At 46.2% G+C, this 24166-nt stretch overlaps 1 protein-coding gene across 6 annotated transcripts in view; it reads left to right on the forward strand.

Moving 5' to 3' along the window:
• Nucleotides 1–24166, forward strand: part of LRRK1 (leucine rich repeat kinase 1) — a 73775-nt gene that overhangs the window by 44005 nt on the left and 5604 nt on the right. For 5 of the 6 annotated variants that reach the window (XM_042039817.1, XM_042039816.1, XM_042039818.1 and 2 more), the window contains 15 exons: nt 775–947; nt 2878–2998; nt 3225–3384; nt 3984–4260; nt 7192–7363; nt 8743–8906; nt 10047–10186; nt 11614–11863; nt 13270–13436; nt 14480–14677; nt 15337–15614; nt 15806–16000; nt 16765–16916; nt 18497–18614; nt 19882–19998. In XM_042039817.1, coding sequence (XP_041895751.1) covers nt 775–947; nt 2878–2998; nt 3225–3384; nt 3984–4260; nt 7192–7363; nt 8743–8906; nt 10047–10186; nt 11614–11863; nt 13270–13436; nt 14480–14677; nt 15337–15614; nt 15806–16000; nt 16765–16916; nt 18497–18614; nt 19882–19998 — 2682 coding nt within the window. The remainder of the gene's footprint in view (nt 1–774; nt 948–2877; nt 2999–3224; nt 3385–3983; nt 4261–7191; nt 7364–8742; nt 8907–10046; nt 10187–11613; nt 11864–13269; nt 13437–14479; nt 14678–15336; nt 15615–15805; nt 16001–16764; nt 16917–18496; nt 18615–19881; nt 19999–24166) is intronic. The other variant, XM_042039821.1, reaches the window with a different exon arrangement.

Below are 24166 nucleotides of genomic sequence, written 5' to 3' on the forward strand. Positions count from 1 at the left end.
GACCTTGGTGTGGATTGGTGCAGCCACCACTCCTGGGTCTGCCTGGGGTTGTTTGGTGTCACTCAGGTTGGGAGATTTCAGTGGGCATCCTCAGAGGGAAATGGATTGCCTGCAAAGAAGGATATATTTCTGCCTCTGAATATTCTTCTGTGGTCAAACTCATTTGGATGGGCAAATGATCCCTGCTTAAGCCTGTGCAATTTGGCAGCATGTTCCCTGAGATCTGGATACATTCCAGGGTCATAATACAATCATGGAAGGGTTGGAAGAAACCATGAGATCATCTAATCCATTCCTTTGCTCTGATTAAGTAGATTTAGACTTTTCTAGAAGTTTATCTCACCTCTCCATATACCTCCAGTGAAAAAGTTTGTGTGACTTCCCCAGGTGTCCATTCCAGGCTGTAACTAGCCTTTTTCAGAATAGCAGAGCTCCTGGCTGCAGGTTAAGTTAACTTTGGGCAGACATAGTTCCCTTTATTTCACTAACTCACAGCAACTCCCTTTGTGTTAAACCCTGATGTAAAAACCCAAAGTGACAGTTTCCTGCTCTGCAGTAGCAGCAGATGATTAAGCCATGTTCTGCAGAACTTCTGTAATACCCAGATCACTTGTAGCTGTTGTCAAGCAGCCATGACAGGTTGCCTCTACTTTATAAATATATATATATTCCATTTTATTAATATATGTGACTCCCTCCTCTTAAATATTATACTTTTCACATGTCCTCACTGATGTAATCTGGATAAGATCACTGTCAGTGTTTCTCTTGCAGGCCAAGGCTCCGAACTCAGTGGTGTTGGTGGTAGGAACACACCTTGATTTGATTGAAACAAAATTCCGTGTGGAGAGGATAGCAACTCTGAGGGCATATGTCCTGGCTCTGTGTCGGTCTCCCTCTGGATCCAGAGCAACTGGCTTCCCAGATATCACCTTCAAGCACCTGCAGTAAGTACTTGTGCCTTTGTGAAGTTCAGTCACTCTTTATTTTATGACACTTTTAACAGTTTTGAGATACTTGATCTCCTTGGCAACGGAACCAATTTAGAGACTCGTCAGCATTGCATTTCATCTATTTTTGACTGAGATAATGTATTATAACGAGAGAGAAGGTCAGTGTTGCTCAGGGGGCTGATGATGAGTCTGAGAGCTGGAAGCTACAAAGTCATGACCTTGACCAGCCTGTTTACTGCTCCCCCTTCACTCAGGTTTCTCACTGTTTATTGGTGACACATTAGTCTCAAGGGGAGAAGGTGCAGATTGACTGATTAATGCTGCAGAGCGTGAGAGTGTGACTGTCACACGGTGGATGCCAGGGGATTTGTTGAGGGGAGGCTGTGGGTGGTACCTGATGTGGGAACACAGCTCACGTGGCACTGTCGGCTGGGCAAGGAGGGGTCAGTCCCCTGTGCCATCCATCTCCAGCTGTCACAACTGGGGGCTGGTACTGCCTGGGAGATGGGTGTCACTCAGGCCACGCAGTCTGACACTGCTCCAAGAGAATGCCCTTGGGAAGAAGAGGCTCCTCCTGCTGGGAATGAAGCGTCTGTGAGTCAGGGGGTGAACGTGGATGCAGCAGGCTGGCACCAGACAACATGAAAATGCCTCTGCCTGGGGCAAGAGCAGGTGGCAGCTGGCAAGTGAGGAAGGGCACTGTGATGTCCCCAGCACTTCCCATCTGCTGCCTGGCAAAGGCATCAGCCGACCTCCCACGTACCACTCTGCAGGCACTGTCAGGCATCCCAGCCTGTGCCAGGCATCCCAGCTGGCTCTTCCCCCGTTAGGAGGAACACCAGGGACACACTGTGAGGCTCAAAGACTCACCATGAGAAGAAGAAAACTTTGTGTTTATGTCACCTCAAGCCTCTTTTCCCATCGTAACATGATCTCAATCATTCTTTCTCAAGGGGACTTTCTTTCAGCCTGACACGCATCCTGTACTATCTTCTGTGCCTTCCTTTCCCCTTGCGTTTCTCCCCAGCCTGATTTCATACCTCCTCCTTCCTGTGCCTCTCCACACCCTGTCATCCACCTGGAATATATGTGGTATTAAGCTCTGGGGCTGGAGGTGTGTAAGGAGTGTGAAATCCTTGTGTGGTGACCCCGGGTGCTTCTGTTATTGGTCAGGGTCCTCCAGCATCCCAGTGAATCGCACACTTCCCGGTGCCATGGAGGGCTGAGGTTTAAGACAAAGCATATTTCATTAGAGAAGGATTTTCTGTCTGCCATGGGAACATGTGTAGGATCAGTTAGAAAGACACTTTGTTGGGGAAAGTGGAATAGAACTGTTCTTATCCAGCCCACAAAAAGACTAAAACTAGTGGGAGTTGGAGAGCAGGTTTTTAGCTATTAAAGAGATAATGAAGGCCAGCTTTTAGAATCTAAGCATCAATTCCCTAATTGCAAGATCCAGCTGAGAAAGGACCAGAATAAGGGTGGGAAAAGGTGTCTGGTAGTCATCATCCTGCCTCTTTGATCTGGGGCAGGGAGAACTGGACTTTTCTCCAGAGGCTGCTGGGGCACTGAGTCTTCCTTCTCCCTACAGCCCCTTTCAGGATGTGTGTGGCTCTGGAGGGACAGAGGGGGATGACTTTGGTCAGTCTGCCAGGGACATCCCCAGACATCACAGTGCACAGGGGACAGCAGTGCAGTGAGTGAAGCAGGCAGAGCAGGGGTTGGACTAATACAGATGTGGCCTAATACATCTTTTCCAGGCGACTCCGTGTTTTCTTCAAAGCTAAAAATATCCACTGACAGCCTTCCTCCCATTCAGCTGACACAGGAAATTTAAAGTCAGTGATAAGAGAAAGTGAGCCCGGAAAGGAAGCCAGTGTGCTGATAAGGTTTGATAATCTTCACCTTTGCATGACTTTTGCAGTGAGCTCTCGTGTAAGACTCTGGAAGGCCTTGAGGGACTGCGGCAGCTGATTTTTCATGTCACTTGCAACATGAAGGATGTCGGCAGCTCAATTTGCTCCCAGAAACTTGCAGGGAGATTGGTGAGAACTGGACTTTCTTGGTGATCCTTACCAAAGCAGGGCTTTTGTGGGGCTTGGGAGGTGAACTTTAAGAGTTATTGTTGATGCAGGAGGCATGTGAATATTTAAGATGGCAATCTGGTTTGGGGAAAAGAGCGTTATAAGATCCCTGTGAAGGGGAGATGGCAGCCAGTTCATCCCTTGCTGGCTGATACTGATCCTGCTGGTTTCCTCACATGGCTTGCAGATACCAAGGAGTTACCTTAGCCTTCAAGAAGCTGTCCTTGCAGAACAGCATAAAAGAAGTCAAAATGATGATGTACAGTATTTAACAGACAGACAAATAGAGCTGATGATCGAGCAAACGCCTGGAAATGACATCAAAGACTATGAGGACTTGCAAACTGGTAGGTCAGAGCAGACCAGTAATTTCTTGGAAATTAATATGTATGTCCAATTGAAATATTTCACAAACAGTAAATACAAAGTACACCAGTTAGAGCTCACTTTGGAAATTGTTAAGATATAAAATTAGTAATGGAACTTTGGGATCAGGACTGGGAAGTTTCTGGGATGGTTTGAGGTTACTGATTTAATTTTTTTTTTTTTTAACAAGCTGTGTTTCATTTCTGCTCTGTGTAGAGTGAGAGTTGCCATAGTTTCAAGTCTGGCTTCTCTGTAGGGCCCCAGTCTTGTGATCTTTATGGAGGCCTTGCTCCGCAGGAGGCAGGGAGAGCCCTTCCCTGTGAGGATGGCAGGAGGAGGGTGAAGGGGAGGTGTCGTGGGGACAGAAATACTGGCTGTGAAGAAGTGAGATGTGGGTTTTACAAGTGGAGTGTCAGATAGCAGCACTCCTCAGATAGATGTTGCTCTCTTGACTTGGCTGCGTGCTGGCTGTATCTGCAATGCATAAAACTCCACAAACTGCCTCATAGTCTTACTCTTCTGCACTGTGGTTTCCTAATGCTGATCTATTGCTAATCCCCAACTCTTTATTTTTTTGCAGCCATTAATTTTCTCATAGAAACAGGGACACTACTGCACTTCCCAGACACGAGCCACGGCCTGAGGAACCTCTACTTCCTTGACCCCGTCTGGCTCTCAGAGTGTCTACAGAGGATTTTCAACATCAAGAGCTCCAAGTCTGTAGCTAAGAATGGAGTCATCAGAGCAGAGGACCTCAGGATGCTGCTGGTTGGAACGGGCTTCACCGAGCAGACCGAAGAGCAGTACTTCCAGTTCTTGGCCAAGTTTGAGATCGCCCTGCCTGTGGCCAATAACAGGTATGTTGATAATTAGAGAGGCTTAGTCAGACTGGAGAAAAATGGCCATTTAGTCAGTGGATATTAACAGGCTTTGCCTGTTTAAGTGGTTGTCTTGACAGGGTTCTTGTGCTGAGAAAATATCTGAGAGTGTTCAGCAGTGTCATGGAAGGCACCCATCCATTTGGGCTGTATTTCCTGAATTGAGTATCCTCTGGGCCAAACCAGCCCGTGTGAAAGCTTTCCCAGAGCAGTCTTTGTCCACTGGGTGCATTGAGGCTGGTGACAGGCTCAGCCACCAGCCCTGAGGGGCAGTGACACTGCCGGGGATGTGGCCACGAGCAGGTGGAAGCTGTAAGGGCTCAGCCGGCGCAGCTGCAGCCGGGAGAGGATGTGACGCCACGGCTGCCAGGCCTGAAATATAGATGGGCTGGAGTCATCTGTTCCCAGTGAAAGATCCTCACTTGAGTGTGGCAGAAAATTTCAGATAATCAATAATTGTGTCAGCCCTGAAAGTAACAGCATTTTATTCCTGGTGAAATCAGGAAAGCGTAGCTGCAGCAGCAACGTGATTTGCTTGATTTTTAACCTCAGTCGGTGCTGATCAGTAGTTTTCCTAGAAATGGTCTAAGAAACCTCATTCTCTTTAAATGTTAATGAGTCCTCCTCCCCTCTGCCCCCCGATTCCTTTTCCTCTGGGCAGAGTTCCCTGCGATTTTTCTCTCTCCCATCTGCTTGGCGACAGCCTGTTGTTGGGCAGGCGGTGGGACTAGAGCTGTATTGCACTTTTGATGTGGCATTTGCATTTCACTTCCTTGCCCTTGCAGGACAGCGCGGCTGCATCGCCCTGAGCCTCTCGGGAGCTCTGAATGCCAGCACAAGTGCAGCATTCTCTGTGCTGTCATTATGCCTGTCACTTATCCAGTCCCGGATGCCAACAAATTTTCTCAGGCTTAACACAGATAAAGCAGCAATGTTTCTGCTTAGTCCAAAATGCCTTTTGGACTCCTTGTCACTATCTGCCATTTTTCTCCAAGGCAATTACATTGTCTGTGCCTCGGGAACAAGGAAACTGCTTTTTCATGGCCTGCCCAATGTTTTTCTGAGCGATCCAAGCCACATTAGCAGAATATTCTTCCCACTGACGGGCTGTAGCTATAGCAGGTTGGATTAATTTAATGTACTAGCCAGACACAGAGCAGTTATTTGTTACTGTGCTGCTGCAATTATTGTCTAGATTGCCAGATAGGGTTTCTGTGCAGTCAGTAGAGAAAGCAGCTGCCAGTTTCTGTTCTGAAAGGGTGGATGGGGGCATGTTTCACATATTTTCAAAATTTGCATTGGCTGTTGTTCAAGAGCCTCGAATCACCATCTGTGTTATAATCCACTAGGTAGTTGTGGCCCAGAAGGGCCTCACTGGCCCTTCCTACTCTCCTAGACCCTTTCTTGGATGTGCTGAGGAAAATTTATTGGCTGTCTGATGATGCGTCCACTACTTTTATAGAGCAAGAAGTTTTAGTTTGTTGCACTCCTTTTGTGCCTAAGGTGCATGTAACTTAACTGTGTTCTGCTTCTTAAAATACAGTTAAAAGCATGACCATTCTTATTGCAATTTATAATTGAAATTATTGCCAGTTTTACATTCCAAAGATGTTTCATGGAACAGATAATTCGATCATGTAATATGTCATCACGTGTGACATATGGAGAGAGCTGTTCTCTAATGATGGCTGGTTTTTTTGAGCTGATATTTCAGGTTTTACAGAATGCTGCAGCTGCTGGAGAGAAAACGTGAGAGGCTTTAAAGCACTGGATTCTGACCCAGCATTAGTTCTGGTTGGGTCTAGTCCCTGCCAGTGTTATTTTGGTCAGGTCTCTTGGCCACGTGCCTTGTTGCTGTCGTTGTGCCCGTCAACAATGAGCCCCAGATGCCAACACATTTTCTGAGGCTCAACACTGATAAAACAGCAGTGTGTCTGCTTATAAGCAAATAACATTTTAGATTGTACAGGCGTCCTGGGATGTGTTTGGTACAGAAGAATATCACTGACAAGAGATTTACTGGCAGGTATTGAAAGCCATAAGCTCATGGTTTTCAAAACAGTTCCAGTGTTCCAGGAGGTTTAACTTCCCAAATACTAAAGATCAGGACAAATGAATATTCTGGGCTTACTGGGAGATCTGAAAATAATTTTAAAACATTGTGGTCCCCTACTCCAGCATAACTCTGTTGCTGCTGGCTGGTCAGGCACAGATAACATCAAGTCTCCTTCACACTTGGGCAAAGTACTAATAATCTGATTGCAGGGGAATCTGAGCTAGACAAGTGATTTCTCTGCTGGCAACAGCCTGGCAATGTGAGCTCTTGCTTTAGGGGTTTGTTAGGGATGTGGCAGGAATCCATCAGCCACAGGATGGAGCAGCAGGAATCCCTGTCATGCTGACCCATGAGGTGTTCTCATTCTGGAGCTGGGTTGAGACAGAGCAGCCCAGTCCCTGCAGCCTTTCTCCCCCGTTCTGGGCTTACTGAACCTGAGCTGCTGGAGGTTGTTTTTGCATTGATCTCCTGTTCCACAGCTGTAATTCCCTGCTTACTACCAGGGCAGAGTAGTACCCAAAAAATGAATCCCGACATCGCAGCTGTTCTAATGGCCCTATATTTTAATGCATTTAATTTGTGAGTACACAAATGCTCATTACATCAATTTTAGTCCTTTCCAATAGCCCTGGCTGAATTATGTAATGTCTGTTTTGCCTCTGCTTGCTTCCATAGTGTAAATTAATTTCTCCATGTATTGCTGCAGAGCTTTAGTCTAAAAGCTTTTTTATATGCAGTAGGCTGTGCCATTAAAAATCTCTTTGGAGACTGAATCGCCCTATTATCTGGTAACAATGTACTCACTGTTAAAAGCTGTAGCTAAAATCTGAGCTGTTGAACTTGATGTGTTTCAGCTACCTCCTTCCTCATCTGCTTCCTACCAAGCCAGCGTTAGATATCCACGGGCTCTGCCACCAGACCACAAACACAGTCCAGAGGGTCTTCAAGATGAGTTTTGTCCCCGTTGGCTTTTGGCAAAGGTTCATAGCCCGGATGTTAATTAGCCTGGCAGAGATGGACCTCCAGGTAGGTTACTGTGTCTGCCTGCAAACAAAAGCAGACAGCTAAAGTGGTTCGGTGTAAGTGGGATGTCTCTTCACATCCTGCTCACTTCTGTCAAGACTTCAGTAACATTATTTGAGTAAATAGGGAGAGACAAGTCTCTGCACTGAAAATCTGATTCTGTTTTTACAGTAAGTGTCACTGAGAACAACATATCTGGGGGAGAAAACCTGAGTTCTCCACAGCCTCTTTATAACATGATCCCCTGGAAGGTCTCAGTTCCTCCAGCATCTTCCAGTTACAAGTAATTGGAGTTCTGCCTGCGGCTCTTGTCCATGACCATTCCACCAGGCCAGACTCCCTGACGGCTTTGCCAGAGGAGATCTGGAATAGCTCCACCAAAGCCAGATATCTGAATCTCTATGGGTTTAAATGGGAAGAAAATTATAGGACTGTTGCCTTAATGAGGCACCCTGTTAGTGCAAGTGCTGTGAGTGACATTGAAGTAGTGTTTGCAAGGTTCTGAGAGCCAAGTGAATTTTGATGTTGTTGCAGACATGTTTGCAGCAGTTTCTATCTGAAACTGTAATAAATACCTGCAAAATATTTATAGTACTGCTCTGGTATCTTCTTAGCAGCTCTCCATTAAACTGTGGTCTGTCAGTGATGCACAGAACATGGAAAACATGATACCTGTTTTTGGAAGGTCCTCTGTGTTCCAGGCTTCTCAAACCATGTAGTAACTTTACCTCTTTTAATGGGCTGTCTTGGCAACCCCTTGCTTACATCCTCTTGGGCACTACATAATCCTAGAGCACCTTTCCTAGGGGCTTCATCCAGTCCTCATGAAGGGAGTGGAAAGGATGCCAGGCGTCAGACCTGTCTGCAGGCAAATAAATGTTGGAGCAATGAGTACAGCGGAGTCCTGCAGATTAACTTTTTGGTTTTAAAACAGAAATCCATTTTGCTCTAAGTGCTGGTTTGAAGTGTCTTGGAGAAGAGCCATCTTCCTCCTACTGAAACAGGTGGAAAAGTTAACTCTATGCATTGAGGGCAGACTTCATCATTCACTAGAACATTTAGTGCTTTAGGTTCATAAGACTTTTGCAAATGCAGAATAAATATGGCAAATGTCACAGTTATAGAATTAGCTTTGTGCACTGATATGAAATTGTTCTTTTTTGAGTGGCATGAAAAAGATTTCCACTGTGGAAAAATCAATTTTACCACGTGTATTTCCATTCCATTGCAAAATTTTATATGAGCACAAGTCACTTTTACTGTAAAAGGTACAACAGCACCTGTGAAAGCCAAAAAAAGAAATCACCTTCTTGCTTGATTAAAACATCCTTATGAGAAAATTCAGCAGTTTAATGATTTTCATGCTTTTCTGTTTGTTTCAGCTTTTTGAAAACAAGAAGAACACCAAGACAAGAAACAAAAAGGTGACCATCTACAGCTTCACAGGCACCCAAAGGAACCGCTGCAGCACATTCCGAGTCAAAAGGACTCACACTGTTTACTGGCAGGAAGGTCTGTTCGTTACCTTTGATGGAGGCTATCTTAGGTAATTTGTGTTCATAATGCAGCATGTGTGACAGGGGACTAATAGAGTGTATGAAACACATCAGCTGAATGGAGATGAATGGATCTGACTCAGGCTATGGGCTCACTCATCAGGAGAAGAGGAGGCTCTCCTAACGCACATAACTCATCTGGTAACAACTGCTGACAAAAATTATGAATAACTGATTATTTGGCAGGTCTGAATGTATCAACTTTATCTGTTATTGCAGCCACAAATTGAAAGAGACCTGAGAGCAGAGCAGGGCTCTGCCAGCTTAAAATCGTGCATTTTCACAAGCAAAGATTTCCTTGCCTCAATGAGTTTTCCACTGAATCCTAAAACTTCACCACTGCGTGGCAGTAATCCAGGTCAATGGACGTGCTTCTGTGCAGCAGGGACTGTGGACAACTGCCTTAACCTGGCCAAGGCAGAGTGTCTGCTGGCTGCAAGCCTGGGGAAAACCTCCTGTCCATGTTCTTTCACAAATGCAGACACTTAAGACTTTTGCTCCTTCGGTTGCTGGCAAGACAGGGAGGAACCATTGGTGCTGTTTCATGGTTGGCGACCAGAAAGAAACAGTGACCTTCCCGAGTTTCCAAGCTCAGTAGAGACTTGAACCCAGACACTGCAAACCACAGGCTGGAATCCTAAATTCTGGACCATGGTAGTGGTCATACTGTTATCTCCCCGTGTGTTTCAGGGAGTTACACTTTCGTGGAAATTGTGCAAAAATGATGTTCATAAACTTTTCCTAATGGTTGTTGGAAATATCATTATTATTCCACTGGAATTTTTACTGATTTTACACCTCCCAACCTTCCATCATTCTGTATGGGGCATTTCTGTCAAAACTCTCCATCATGCTCAGCTCACTTAGGCCACAGTTTTCCCTACATCTGACCTTCTGTAGCGTTTACCCTTTGTGAGGAACTGGCGTTTCTGTGCAAGAATTCTCTTCTGAAAGTCATTTGCAGAGCAGACTGAGTTGAAAATCACCCCCTAAGCTAGTTTGCTTTGTGTTTTGATGACTCATGAACTATGTGTTATTATGTAACTCAGGTTTCCTGCCAGAAAGAACGCTTGTTGACACTGACACTTCAGAAAAGCTTCACAGGTCTGTCTTTTGGCTTTCTCACGCAGTGTCGAGTCTTCTGATGTGAGCTGGAAAAAGAAAAAAAGTGGTGGAATTAAAATAATTTCCCAGTCAGAAGTGAGAGACTTTTCAGCCATGGCATTCATCACGGATCATGTCAACTCTTTGATAGACCAGTGGTTCCCTGGTAAGAGAACAACTGTAATTTTCTGTGCAGTGTTATGTCTTTTAAACAGAGGGTTCTTTTAACTTAGGCAGAGCTCTCCAGGTGCACAATATTGTGTGTTAATTGAAGACCCCTCGGGCTCTGACAGTCTCAAGCCAATAACATCTGATAAAAGCTAATAAACCTGCAGACAGATCAAGATTAGTTGCCAACACCCTTTGGTCTAGACATTGTGTCTTCCAGTCTGTCTGTCACAGCAGCACAGGTGAAACATTACAGATCAGGCAGGACCTGTAGACGTTCAAGAGACTTGTCCAGTGCTCATAGCAGGGGCAGGATTTGACCCAAACTGCTTGGTGCTGTCCCTTGAACTCATTTTGGCATCAGCTGGGATAAGAATTTGCCCATAGTTTGTAACATTCTATGAGTTATAGAATTCTGATGTGAGAGGCATGAGAATGTGGTACCAAGGACTCCATGCCGAGGTAACTTCCTTGACTCCTGCAGCTGTTTCTCCTGTGTTCAACACAGATCCTGCTGTTACCCAGCAGGCTGTTTGCAACCCCAGTACACTTTGTTTGAAATGAAAGCAAAATCTGAAGTGCTCTTTGTCATCCTACCCTAGTCTAGAAAGCAGTGCCAAAGTCTCTTAATTGGAGGCTCTGTGGAGGAAACAGTGGTGCGCTCTCACATACATTCTACATATTCTGAAGATAAAAGAATATTTTATTTGCCTTTGGATTAAAATAATGCTAAAGTTAATCAGTGAAGCTTGAGAAGAGTCCCGACTTCAAAGGCTGAAGCCTGTGTTCACCCTGACTAATTGTGGGCATTTAACAGAGCCTGTCACCACCAAATCCCTCTGTAGTTTTGGGAGAGGTGTGAACCTCCCAAAGGCTCAGTCATGATAGAATCCATGTTTCCCGTGGAGAGGCTGAAAACGATGCCCATGAGGGAGCCCACAGGAGCTGCGTTCCCAGCCTGGGTGCTGCAGGTGAGTGCTCAGCCTGAGCTCGGTGTGCTGTGCCTCCCAGCCTGCGCCCATCCCCATTCCCACCTCCAGCCATCTGGCAGTTTGCAGTCTGGGAAGAGACAGAGACACCCAGCAAGTAGAAGGGTCTCTCCAATGCTTTATTCACATACTCCTAATTTTTGCTGGTCCTGCATATATTTTCCTTGCAGGCTTGTGCATTACCTGTGACCAGAGCAGGGTGGGTGTTGGGTTACAGCCACAGTCCTGTCTCCCCAGCACTGTCCCTGTAGACACTGCAAAAAGCTATTTTCTATTCCAGTCAATACCCGGCAGCAGATTGCTGCTGTGTGAGCGCGACCGTTTCCAGCCGGTGGATCCAGGTCGTGCCTGCGGACACTGGAATGCACTCGGAGCTGTTGTTCCTTCTCAGCTGGTGTGAATGATGTTGTTTCCTGTTTGTTTGCTCTCTTTGAAGCCCTCACAGCCATGGAGAGCGATGGCACGTTGCTGATGGAGCAGTATGTGCCCTGCCACATCTGTGCAGCTGCCAGGCCGGAGCAGGGCGAGGGCAGCGAAAGGGCAGAGGACGTGCAGTACTTCAACATGGAGGATTGTGTCTTGACTGCCATTGAACTGGACTACATCACATGTCCTAACCACCCTGACATCCCCGTGTCTCTTCAAGAGCTGGTCCCGGAGCTTTTCATGACTGATTTTCCTGCCAGGTAATGTGTGACAGCCTTTGATTGAGTTTCAGTGTACCTGTGCGACTTGGTTGGGCCCTTTTCCTAAGTCGCCTCTGCTAGAGGGATGTACTGACCACAGGAAGAAAATCCATCTGCTCTCAATCTGTGCTCTGGCAATTCATCCTGAACTGCACTCCTGGTGTTCAGCAACTTGCTTAGACAATAGCTGTGTGCTGACCGAGTCATCACACTGGGGGTCCTTTGAGATCACTGTGGTGCAATGTGAAAGTCCCTTTTTAAAGCCACAGCTGTCCTGCATTGCCCAGAACTCTGGCCAGAACTTTCTGTAGTTGGAGTCTTTCTGGGATCCCACAAAAGGAGATTTTAATGTGGCAAAACCAAAAGGAAGTCCCACTGAAATGGCCTTAATTTTGTAAGGGCCTGTAGGTGAGTGAGTTTATGGACACCACAGGAAGATTCACACTGAGTCGGGGCTCCTGCTCAGCTGAGGGCTGCTGGATGTGTTGGGTGTGTGGCAGCCCTGAACAGCTGAAGGAGCTCTTCCCTACCCATAGCAGCACTGCCAAATCTTTAAGCTGCTTAACTGCGTTCCCAGATGGGCTCAGTCTTATACCCCTTCTTAGCTGGTGTGAAGAGCAGGAGACCTGAGGGCAGGCAGGACAGGAGAGCAGTGTCCCCTTTGGCTCACCCTCTCTCGGATGTTTGAGTGCCTAATGCAGAATCATGAGACCTCTAGACCAAACTGTCCTGTTGGCTGCTGTCAGAGCTTTCTGTGCTCTCACTGGCCCCTGTTGCTTTGTTGGGGTCATTTTTCTGGGCAAACACCCCATCAGCTTGTCACGCCAGCCCTCCTCACACTGTTATCTCCTGCAGATTTATTTGGCGGGTGTGAGGCGAGTAGAGATGTTTGAAGTGTGAACAGCTGTAAAAGTAGTCTCTGGGAGAGTGGGGAAATGATGAATTGCAGCCTGGAAACACTAAGCTGATTTGAATAATCAGGTTTCAGAGTATGGGGCTGTTCGTAAACATCCTGTCCTGCCTTGGTGGAAAAAAGAGGAACAGGAGGTAAATTAAGAAAAAAAAATCATTAATACAGATAAATGGTACAAGTATCAGTACCTGTGTCATCTGCGTGGAAAAGGAGCTTATGTGCTTCCAGATCTATTTGATTCTTCTGGGATAAATTAGTTAAAAGCCTTTTGTGCTTCTTTGCTAAAATTACTTTTTTCTGTGAGAAATCTGTTGTACACCATGAGCCAACATGGAGAGCACTGAGATGACCAAGGTAGTTTATGTGATCCAGTCCTCTTGTTAGAAAAGGCAAGAACCTATTAGGCATTTGCAAAAATGGAAATCACATTAAAAACGTGAATTTACAATGTCTTTGAAACTTTAATTAAAAACCCCCAATTTCTATTTGGCAGACTGTTCCTGGAAAATAGCAAACTGGAATGCAGTGAAAATGAAAACAACGTTCTTGGCCAGGGTGGAAGTGGAACTGTTATATATCGGGCACGATACCAAGGAAAGCCAGTGGCTGTGAAGAGATTTCAGATTAAAAAATGCAAGGGTTCTCCCACTTCAGCTGCAGGTACAGTGCACAGATCCCAAGCTAAGACCAAAGAGTCTGCGAAGTGCTGACAGCATCTGTTTAAATACAGCATGGAAATAGATAGCCAAACTGATGGGTTTCAGTGGAGGAGGAGGATGCATCTGAGAGTTCTTCATGAGTGCCTGTAGTGATGAAGGTCACTGGCACTGCAGGAGGCTTCTCTCCTGCAGGTCAGTGTGTGGATTCATAGGGTGCCAAGGCAGAGCCCTTGATTGGGAAGGGAGGCAAGATTTCAACTCCTGTTCCCATGCTATTTAGCCATGAGAAGTGTGGGTTTGCTTGGATTGCACTGAGGACTTGTGGGTCTCCACCTCTGGATTAGTGTTTTACCCCATCTGTGCCAGCAGCTGCAGAAAGCAACCTGGGAATCCTTCTGAGCCCACCAGCTTCTCCACGCAGGGACGGGCTCTCCTGTGGAGCCCAAGTTTCCAGCAGAGCCTCAGTCCATGGAAAGGGGAAAGTGCCTTACATTCCTCATTTTTGTCAGGGGAGGATGTGGTGAATCCCTGAGCTGTGGAGGAGGCCAGCTGCTGTCCCAGTGACAAATAACCTTCAGGAAGAGCCGACCTGCCTGAGCAGCCTGTGGTGTGCTGTGGCAGCAGGACCATTATTGTGATGAGTCTCTCTTCTGGCAGGGAAGTTGGGAAGCTGTAGGGAGGAGCCGTTCCAGCAGAGGGTCTACAATGTGCCATCTACACAGAGACCCTGCTGGGAGAAGCACAGCACGAGTTTTCCAAAGTCATCCAGGGGATATATGAGAACAGCATGTGCCAGACACCTGAGCCTGGTGTTTAAGGACCAAGGGAGCTCTTGCTTCCTGAGGCACCAGATATATCCTGCTTATAGCCAGTGTCTGTTAGTGGCTTATGCATCAACATAAGGATTCAACTTAAAGCCTTGCTGTTGGCATAATCCCACCAGCTGCCTTACTCCTGCAGCCCTTGCTTGGTGGTCACCTCCCAAACAGTTTGTGACTCGTTTCCTGAGCTGGGCAGTCAGAAGGGGGTTGTGTGTCTTGCCAGATACCATGCTGAAGCACCTGCGAGCCATGGATGCCATGAAGAACTTCTCAGAGTTCCGGCAGGAAGCCAGCATGCTGCACTCCCTGCAGCACCCCTGCATCGTGTCCCTCATCGGCATCAGCATCCACCCGCTCTGCTTCGCCCTCGAGCTGGCCCCCCTGGGCAGCCTCACCACCGTCTTGTCTGAGAACTCCAAAGGTAAAGCCGGGCTCTCCCCCCACTCCTGTCCACCTGAAAAATGGTCAGCAGTGTTTAAATTACTGCTTGATTTGCTGGAGAGGATTTTTTTTTTTCCAGACTAAGGGAAGTGGGAAGGATGGAATTGTTCTTAAACTGGGCTTGTGGGAGGCTAGTAAAAATTGATGCTCAGGATTCTCAAAACTACTTTGGAGACCTGGATTTTCAATTTTTCTGCAAATTAATATGGAGTACATCTCTCTTCAGTGCTGCATGGATCATGCTGTGTTCTTCCCCCTGCAGATGGGTGTCTGGTACTCTAAATTATCTCATAATTATCTGTATTGCTGTCATTGTCAAATGAATGACACTAATTCCAAGATAAGTTGAGGCCATCTGACCCTCTTGGCACCTTGGCTTCATGTCAACTTTCAGTCAAACACTAATTTTCACCAGAAGATTTAGCGGCCTAGAAGTGAAAGGGTTTAAAAAAGGGATCTGATAGGACTGTCAGACGCATATAGTAACATAAACAGTGTCATTTCAAATGGTGGCATTGAGTGATGTTTTAAAAGGTTGTCAGTTTACTGCTCTGGAGTTAAAAAGAGAAGGAGAGAGGGGTAAGAAGAAGCAGTTATGGCAATTACAAGAGCTGAAGACGGGCTGTTCCTTTGTGCCAGGGTCCTCCTTTGTGCCGCTGGGACACATGCTGACACACAAAATAGCCTACCAGATCGTCACAGGCCTGGCCTACCTGCACAAGAAGAACATAATCTTCTGCGACCTCAAGTCAGACAATATTTTGGTGTGGTCCCTGGACGTCAGAGAGCACATCAACATCAAGCTCTCCGACTATGGCATCTCCCGGCAGTCGTTCCACGAGGGCGCGCTGGGCGTGGAGGGCACGCCGGGGTACCAGGCCCCCGAGATCCGGCCCCGCATCGTCTACGACGAGAAGGTGACTGGGGGTGTCTGTGGGGCAGCCCTGTGATGGCAGTGGGGGGCTGGCACCATTCCATGGCTCAATTGGCTCAATTCCATTATCTATGCATGGAGGTAGCACTGGCTTTCCCACTGTGGCCATCCTTGCTCTCCTCTTCACCTACCAACAGAGCCTTGCCCTGATTTTCCCTCTGTTTCTGGCTCTAGGTGGACATGTTCTCCTATGGGATGGTCCTGTATGAGCTGCTGTCTGGCCAGCGGCCTGTGCTGGGACACCACCAGCTCCAGATCGCAAAGAAACTGTCCAAAGGGATCCGTCCTGTCCTTGGGCAGCCCGAGGAGGTGCAGCTCTACAGGATGCAGGCACTCATGATGGAGTGTTGGGACACTAAGCCAGAAAAGGTACAAGACCACCCACCTGACCTGTGTTCTCTGATCTGGCTGATCAGGAGGGCTGAGCTTGCTCCTGGTACAGCACAACAGCTCAATTGCCCATTTACCCCTCCTGCTGATTTGGTCCAGAATTTCTGTTGACTTAAATGAGAGTTTTATGAATGAAATGATGACAGATATGTCGCCTTAGACATCTGAAGGGACTTGAAGGTCCCTTGATGTTGATGGCAGTTAGGCTGCTGATTTGACCAGGGCAAGACATTACCCATAATTTCTAGAAACAGCTCCAGTGTCATGCTGTGAGTGCGACTACAAAGACTTCAAAATCCCCAAGATTATAAAAGGAGGTATGAGGAAGAAAAAGGTTCAAAGTACAAGAAAAGGATTATGCTGCATTGCGTTTTTCATGAATTTCAGTTGGTGTTTTAGAGCTGCTGTCCTTCAAACAAAGGTCAGCCTGACTCCCGAACAGCTACACACTGTCATGCAATGGGTTGGCTTCCAAAATTTGTAAGCCTGAAGAAGTGATTCAGTAAAACGTGTAAGAGAATGACAGACCAAGCTTTACTAAATAATCATAGAACCATAGAATGGTTTGGGTTGGAAGGAACCTTAAATATAATCCAGCTCCAGGGACATCCAGCCTGTGCTTGTGCTTGGGATTGCCCCGATCCAGGGGCAGGACCTTGTGCTTGGCCTTGTTGAACCTCATATTTGTTATGGTTCTCTTATTTCATCTTGTGATGTGTCTTTCTCTTTTCCTTCCCCCTCAGCGTCCCCTGGCCATTTCTGTGGTCGGGCAGATGAAAGATCCTACCTTTGCAACGTTTATGTACCTGCTGCCGTGTGGGAAGCAGTCTTCCTTCTTCTGCTCCTCAGGGCAGGAGTACACGGTGGTGTTTTGGGATGGGAAGGAGGACACCAGGTGAGATGGCTCATATTAGCAATTTCTTTCTTTTTTCTTTTTCCTTTTTAAGTAAAAAATCCTTCAGCATCTTCTCTCCTGCCTCTGGGAGGGAGGTAAAGAAGGTGAAAGTGAACTTGGACAAATGCCAAGAATACGGTAAACACTGTTTTCCCAAACTCTTTTAATTGGGAACAGTGCTTGCTTTATAAAGGATATTTAATGAGCTTAACTCTGCTTCAGTTAATATGAGGAGAAGATTAGGGCAGTGTAATGATTCACACACACAGGATGAAGCATTTGCACATGAGAACAGACGTGTTCTGCCTTTCCTAATGAGGCCATTTAACACTAAACCTTTCCTAATTGAGGCTGCAGTTCCATCTCTCTTCTGCAAAGCAATTAAGCACATGCTTAAATCCTATTGCAATCATCGGGAGTTAACCACATGCCTGGAGCTGTGTGTGCATCCAAGTGTGCACTGCCAGTAAAATGTGTTCTGGACTGAAGGCATGTGCTTAAAATGTTATTAAATTGTGGCTGAGGTGATGCCATTTTGCTCAGCCACATGTGACCTGCAGCTAGTTAGGTTCATTTTTATGGATGCTACTGATTTTTATAGCCTCAGTCTTATTTGGAAACATTCACAAATTGATCTGAATTTTATATTAATGTGTTCATTATTTGTAACCATTAAGCTAATGGGAAAGGCACATGATTTGTTCCTGAACTATTTGCTTTGCTGTTTGTGGTGCCTGGTCAGTTGTTCAGTGCAGGCAGTGTAACTTTTCCTGCTGAACTGGTGAAGCACATGGCACTCCCAGATGTATTTTGAATACATGGATGTTGTCCAAATATTCACAGCAATATATCTCAGTGAATCTGCTTCCTGACTGGACAATCCACTTGCTGGAGACTGCTGAATAACAAGTTACTCACATGTGACAGATTTCAGGATGTGTAATTGCTTGTGCCACAGTTGGTAAAACATCTGGGACTCACAGATGTGGTTGTGAATATCCAATTATTGTTCAAACATTCAAACCCAATAAACTTCCCCAAACAAACAAAATCCTTTTAGCTACAAAAAACTATTAATTAGCCATATTTATAAATAATTTTTATTAGGTTACAGAGCTTTGCTCTGTAGAATCATGCTCCTCTGTTTATGTACTGGAATAATAATGAAGCCAGATAACAGTGAGGCGGTGAACTTGGAGAGCAGATATTCTCTTGAGAACCTAATGGGCAAGATGGGCTGAGACTTCCCAGCTATTAATTACTGCTGTTCAGCTGGAGCTGTTTGTCTCACAGCTCAATTACAGGAACAGACCACATATGTCCTCGTAACCCTGTGCAAAGTCAGAGAGCTGAGTGTAAATCTTCACAGAAGCAATTGCACATCTGCCCCTGAGGAAGAGCCATGGCACATCTTTCTCTTCCTTTACAATGAGGAATTTACAGTTTGGAGGGGTGTAGATCCTTGCAGCATCATCCACATCTGGGCACTTGTGTTATGGCTTGGCCAAAAGTGCCACAAGTCCCTCAGCCCCGTGCAGGCGGAATGTTGGCTGTAGGAAATTGTTGCTTGCTCCTTTCAGGAACTACACGGTGGTGAACCTGGAGAAAGGAGTCATGGAAGTGCAGAGGATGAGCTGCCCAGGAATGAAGCTGTGCTGCCAACTCAAATTTCAGAATGCCCTGTGGACAGCCACGGAGGTAAGCATTGCCTGTGCCCCCCTTGAGAGAGTCCTCGTTAGAAGAGACACAAATGAAGAGAAAGAGCCTGTTAAATTAGTAAAGCCAAGAGTGTGTGAGACAAAGGGCGTCTCAGATGAGCAGCATGACTTTGCATCTGCTGTCTCCAGGTGTTTTGTTTCTACCTGACACACAGATCCAGACTGTGCCTCCTGGAGCCCAGAGCGATCGTGGGAACTTGGCTTTCCAAGGGGAAACTCTCTGGGTTGGAGCAGTCTGTACCCAGGGGCTCACTGCGAAATGTCCTTATCTGCAAGTGATAAAGGGAGACAGGGACAGAAAACATGCATTTAAGGGTGGGTTTTTGAAAGAGGCCTGAGGGATTTGAAGGTTGGTGGGAAATGGGTACCCAAGTTTTGTGTTCACCATGGAAAATTGCAGCTAAAAAGATAAGAGTGAGGGAGTGTGGCTGATTTATCCCCCAGAGCCCCTGACCACCCATCAAAAAGGGCTGTGTTAAGTGTCAGCCAGTTCTGACACCATCGTTTCACACAAAACAAAGAAAAAACAGCCAAAAAAATTAAATATACCTGAAGTTCAGTGTTTTAGAGTGGGGGGAAAAAAGCCACACTTGCTGAATAAATCATTTGTGTTGGTTGTTTTACTCCACCCTGGCATGGATGCTATGAATGTTGTGAATATAGATTTTTTTTCCCCATGGGAAAATAAAATAGAGGTAAAGCTCAAATATTCCCATTTTTCCCATAACAGTAAGTATAGAAAAATTAAAATTGAAAAATCTTAGAGCATTGTATTTCCACGTTTTGGATCAGAATGAAAAGTGTTGCTGGTTCCCAAACTGGGTGCTCTTGGTCAGTCTAGTAGATTTAGGAGGTGTGGGGCAGGTGTAATTCCAAATAAAATGTAATACCAGCTTCCCTTGAATGGACATACTAATGCAAAATAACATACAACCTGCTTCAGTTGTTTGGGATTTTGGCATTCAGGGTTGTCAGATGCTGCTTTTGGATGTGGTGAGAAAACCCCAATTGTGGTGACTTTTGGGTAATGCATATATTGCCCACAGCTCACTCATTCTGGAGAAGGCAGCACCTGATTTCTACCCACATGCCAAAGGCTCTCCATAGAAAGCAGAAATTCACACTTTGGATATCAAAAAATACAAATAAAAACTGGTTTTGGAACCAATTGGATCTTGTTCAGGTATCAAGATATGAAAAGTAGGGAGGTGATTGGCATTTATAGAATTTTATGTGCTCTTTCACAGGACCAGAAGATTTCTGTGTATGGATTGCAGGGCATGTGTCCCTTAAAGACTCCACTGAAGGGTTTAGACACTCCTGCCACTGTGAGCTGCTTCCTAGTGATGCCTCTTGTCAAAAGGGTAAGGAGCAACCCAAAGGAAAAGGGGCATTAGTGAGACACTGCTGCTGGGCCAAGCTGCCACGCTCAGCTGGTGTTGAAGGACTTTGCAGTGCCCAGGAAGTGAGCAGTGCAAGGAGGAGGTTTCCAGGTCTTTGTGCCTCTGCCAGAGGACAGAGGTGTGGGCAAGAACCAGAGTCAAGAGACCAAAGCTGGCACCTCCAAGCCTGCTGTGAAAATAGTCAAAACAGATCAAATTCCTCAGCAAGGAAGTTTTCCAGCTGTGTTTCCACATCACTGGAGCACAGGGTTTAGGTTGATCAAGCAAAGTAGAGAAGACATGAAACAATAATTAGAATAGAGATTTGTTAAGTGCTAATGCAGGGCATGGGTATATCCTGCCCCTCATACCCACTGGTTTCCTGGGCTGTGTGCTGTCATTTGTGCACACAGTCATCCTTAAATGTTATCTGGGCTCAGCCACCCTCTTGTTTTGGTTTTGAATGAGAACACTTAGATAATACAGCTGTTTTGGGTAATGCTCTTATGGGTAACATGGATGATTACTCTTATGGGCATTAAAACAAGTTATATGTTATCTGCCTAGTCCTGGAATTGCCAACATCCCATTTCTGGCAGGAGAAATCTGACCTGAGTGCCTATTGAGGGCAAGTCTTGGGAGATGTGTAAAAACTGTTTTCGAGCTAAATTACCTCCGGTTTGCTTACAGCCACCTCAAGTGAAAACATGTAATTATGTTCCAACATTACTGGTAGCTGTGTAGTCTTTGCAAATGCCAGCAGACTGGGATGTGTCTGAGAGCTCAGCATGGGGCAGCTCTTGGAGCTGCTGGTTTATACCAGGCCTCTCCTGAGCCATTGTCCATTTCTGGCTCGTTTGCTGGGATTGCTGCATGGACTGAATCCGAGGCAGATGGTTTGTGTAAGGTGTGCTGCTGCACTTCCAAACATGGTGTAAGTAGGACTAAAGTAGGGCATCGATGTGAAGTTGGCACAGGGCTGGATTTCTCTGCATCTGTTGGCTTTCCTTGGCTCCCAGACCTGCAGCGTTTCTCTGCCGTGGAGTTTCATTTCTGATGTGTAGGGCAAATTTCTTTTTCATGTTGCCTGAGGTTCTGTCCAGGACAGTCAAAGGAGTCTTTTGCTTTCAGCTTTTCCACTGTCACACAGCTTGGAAAGCCATTCCTCAGGGGTTACGAGTGGCTTTATGTCTCCTGGTTTCTATTTCCAGTTTGTGGCTTGCCTAGAAAATGTCATAAATAATGCCAGGCCCTACAATAGCAATATCGAGTCTAGACACCTCCCTTCCTCCCCCGACCCTACCCAACCTTCCAGAAATCCACATCCCTTCAGCTCACTCCTTCTTAGTTTATTGGACTTACTTTTTCCTCTCTCCTTTCTATGAATGAATTTGGCAGTGAAATGGCCAGAGCAGCAGCCATGGGGATGTGCAGACCAGGCTGGCAAGAACTAAACCAGCCAGTTCTTTCAAAAAAGCCTATGTGGAAAGCTTACACTTGTCACACACTTGTCACACTCACTGCATGGCCAGTAACCTCTATCAGACTTATCACAGTCATTGTTGTCCAGTGGGGAAGGGAATTGCATTTCCCTGGGAAGAAAGCCTTTCGCTGGTGAGATGTGAGGTAACTTTTAGTCAGAGAATTGCCGAGGGATGTTGCTGGGAAGGGGAATTCTTTACGACTGCCTTGGGAAGGCTGATCCAAAAGAAATAGTTTCCAAAACTTGGTTTCTAATCCAAAGGAAGCATCATGGAAATTTGAAAGCAACCGAGAGGGGCCCAGAATCTGAAACTCACCCGCCAAGGAAAAGTCTTGTACAATTTAAACTTTTTGTTGCATGCTTTTTGTTACCAGGATGATTCTTTTTGGTAAACAATACAGTTTTCAGAAGAAAAAAAAATTAGCAAATGAGCAGGTTAAAAAGGGCAATCCAAGACATGTTCTGCCTTGGTTTGCAGTGTTCTTACAAAGAGATGTGGAGGGAGAGAGAAACCTGAATGAGTGCAAATCTTTGGCCTCTCGCAGAAACCTGGAACACATGGAAACAAAAGCTGCATTTAAAGGCTGCAGCCAGCAGTGCCAGACCCTGCAGGGATGAGAGGAGGAGGAGGTGACCAGGCCCTGGTGTAGCGTTTTTTGCCATTTCTCCTGACCTGCTGGCAGCGGTGGCTCGGCCGCAGGACAGGACGTCTGGAGCCGGCTCATCCCCGCACATCCCACCCCGGCATGGCCCCGCTCCGGGCCTTCCTCCTGGCACGGCGGGGCTGCTGGCAGTGCAGAGCCTTCAAATGCAGTTTTGTTGCTGTGTGTTTTTGTTGGCTCTTCATGGAGCCCAAATGTTGAAAATGAATTCTGAGAAAGTTACTTAAGGTTTCTGGAGACTGCAGCCCTGCCTGCCTTTGGTCACTGCTGGAATACCCTGACAGGAGAGTTTTGCCTCACCAGCACCGAATAAAATCTGGCAGGTCAGTGGCACCTGTGGGGAGGTGGTTTTTGACATGGCTTTCTGTGGAATTGGTCACTCTCTCAGCTCAGTCATGTGAGGGATGGCAGGGTGAGGGCATTTCTCAGCATTTGAATTCCTGCTCCTTGTTTCTTATCTCTCTGAGAGATAACAACAATGGCTGGATAGAAACAGGTCCTGATAGCTGAGGCAGAGAGTAGTAAGTGCCCCAGTGGAAAAAATATCTTCCCAATCTGCTTCCACCATTGTGCCATCCCAGCCAGGCCAGGATTTGGCATTGGTATTGCTGGTAACACCAGGAGGGGGTCACTGACCCACCTCTGCCTGGTTATGGTGCCAGCTGCTCAGTGCCAGGGAAATTTGGCCTGTGGAACCCAAAAGGGAATAGGGATTCTGTTCTGCAGTAGCTGACACTAATCAAGGAATTCAAAATAATTTCTTATGAAGACTATGCTTGGATAATTCAGCATTATCAAATCAAATGAGACAAAATTATAATCTCTGAAGATTTTAATGGAGTCCTGTGTCACTGACGCTGGGAGCAGTTCAGGCTGACATACCCGCATTACAGTTAATATCTGATGTTCCCATTTCAATTTAAATTTTCCGTTTTTAGTAAGAAGTGCCTCTTGTGCGGGGTCCTTCAGACTGAAAAAGTTGGACCATTTTTTACCAGAGAAATGTGGGCTGTTCTGCTTTGTTTTATTCAGTTTTAAATAATTGAACTCCTTTCCAAAGAAAAAAGTAACCAAAAACCCAGCTTGTGCAAAGCATCGTGCCATGATCCAACCTACTGATGCAACTCCTTGGCAAAGCCACTTCCAGGAGCCTTTGCACCAGATGCACATGGCAGCAGGGACATGGCACTGAGCACTGCAGGTCATTGGGGTTTTTTTTAATTAGTGGTGAGAGAATTGGGACTGGACTTAGTTAGTCCAAGCCCCATTTCACAACTTTCCACTTGCTTTCCTAGTTTTTCCCATTACAGTAATATTCTGCTGTGATTTGGATTAGTCATACGGGCTCAGCACTCTCGTGGTTTTACTCATACTTGGTGTGCAGAGAGTGTCTCTTTGTCCAGGACTCTCAACGAGCCTTGCAAGTCACAGCCTGCACTACCTGCCCCTCAATAGCTGGGGCAAGTCAAGATACTGATTTTTCTGTGGATTTAAGCCTGGAAACACTTGTCCAGGCCTGGCAGAGTCAAGATCCCTGCAAGGCCACAGGGATGCCTTAATTTAATTTTTGTATTCCCAGCAAAGGGTGACTCTGAGCCCTCAGCCCATCTCACTGGCATCCTGGGCATGCCAAAGGCAGGGCTTTCCACTGTGGAGAGGCTTAGGAGGGGTGAGGTTGTGACAGCTTGTGGTGCTCTGTCTGGTTCTATTTGGTTTGCTGTGCTTAGTCCCGGCAGATTGTAGCAACAGCAAAAAAGTCCTGGGTAAAATGGTCTTTTTTTAGAATTTATTGCTCCGCAGGGAGGAAATAGAAAGGCCTTTGAGGTAAGTATTGTTTTATCTGCTTCACAGATGGGAGAGTTTCTGGTACAGACCCAAGGTCACGCGGAGTTTTGTTCCCAAGAGATCCATTTCCCAGTCTGTTTAACAGCATTTTGCCCCACTGGGATGAGCTGGAATTGCTGAGCCATGGCCTTCTCAGCAGCTCCTGCCCGTGGGACGTGAG

The sequence above is a fragment of the Corvus kubaryi genome, unplaced genomic scaffold, assembly GCF_017639235.1.
Source record: "Corvus kubaryi isolate FWS band 111438036 unplaced genomic scaffold, C.kubaryi_AGA036_p1.0 37394, whole genome shotgun sequence".
NCBI classification, from domain to species: domain Eukaryota; kingdom Metazoa; phylum Chordata; class Aves; order Passeriformes; family Corvidae; genus Corvus; species Corvus kubaryi.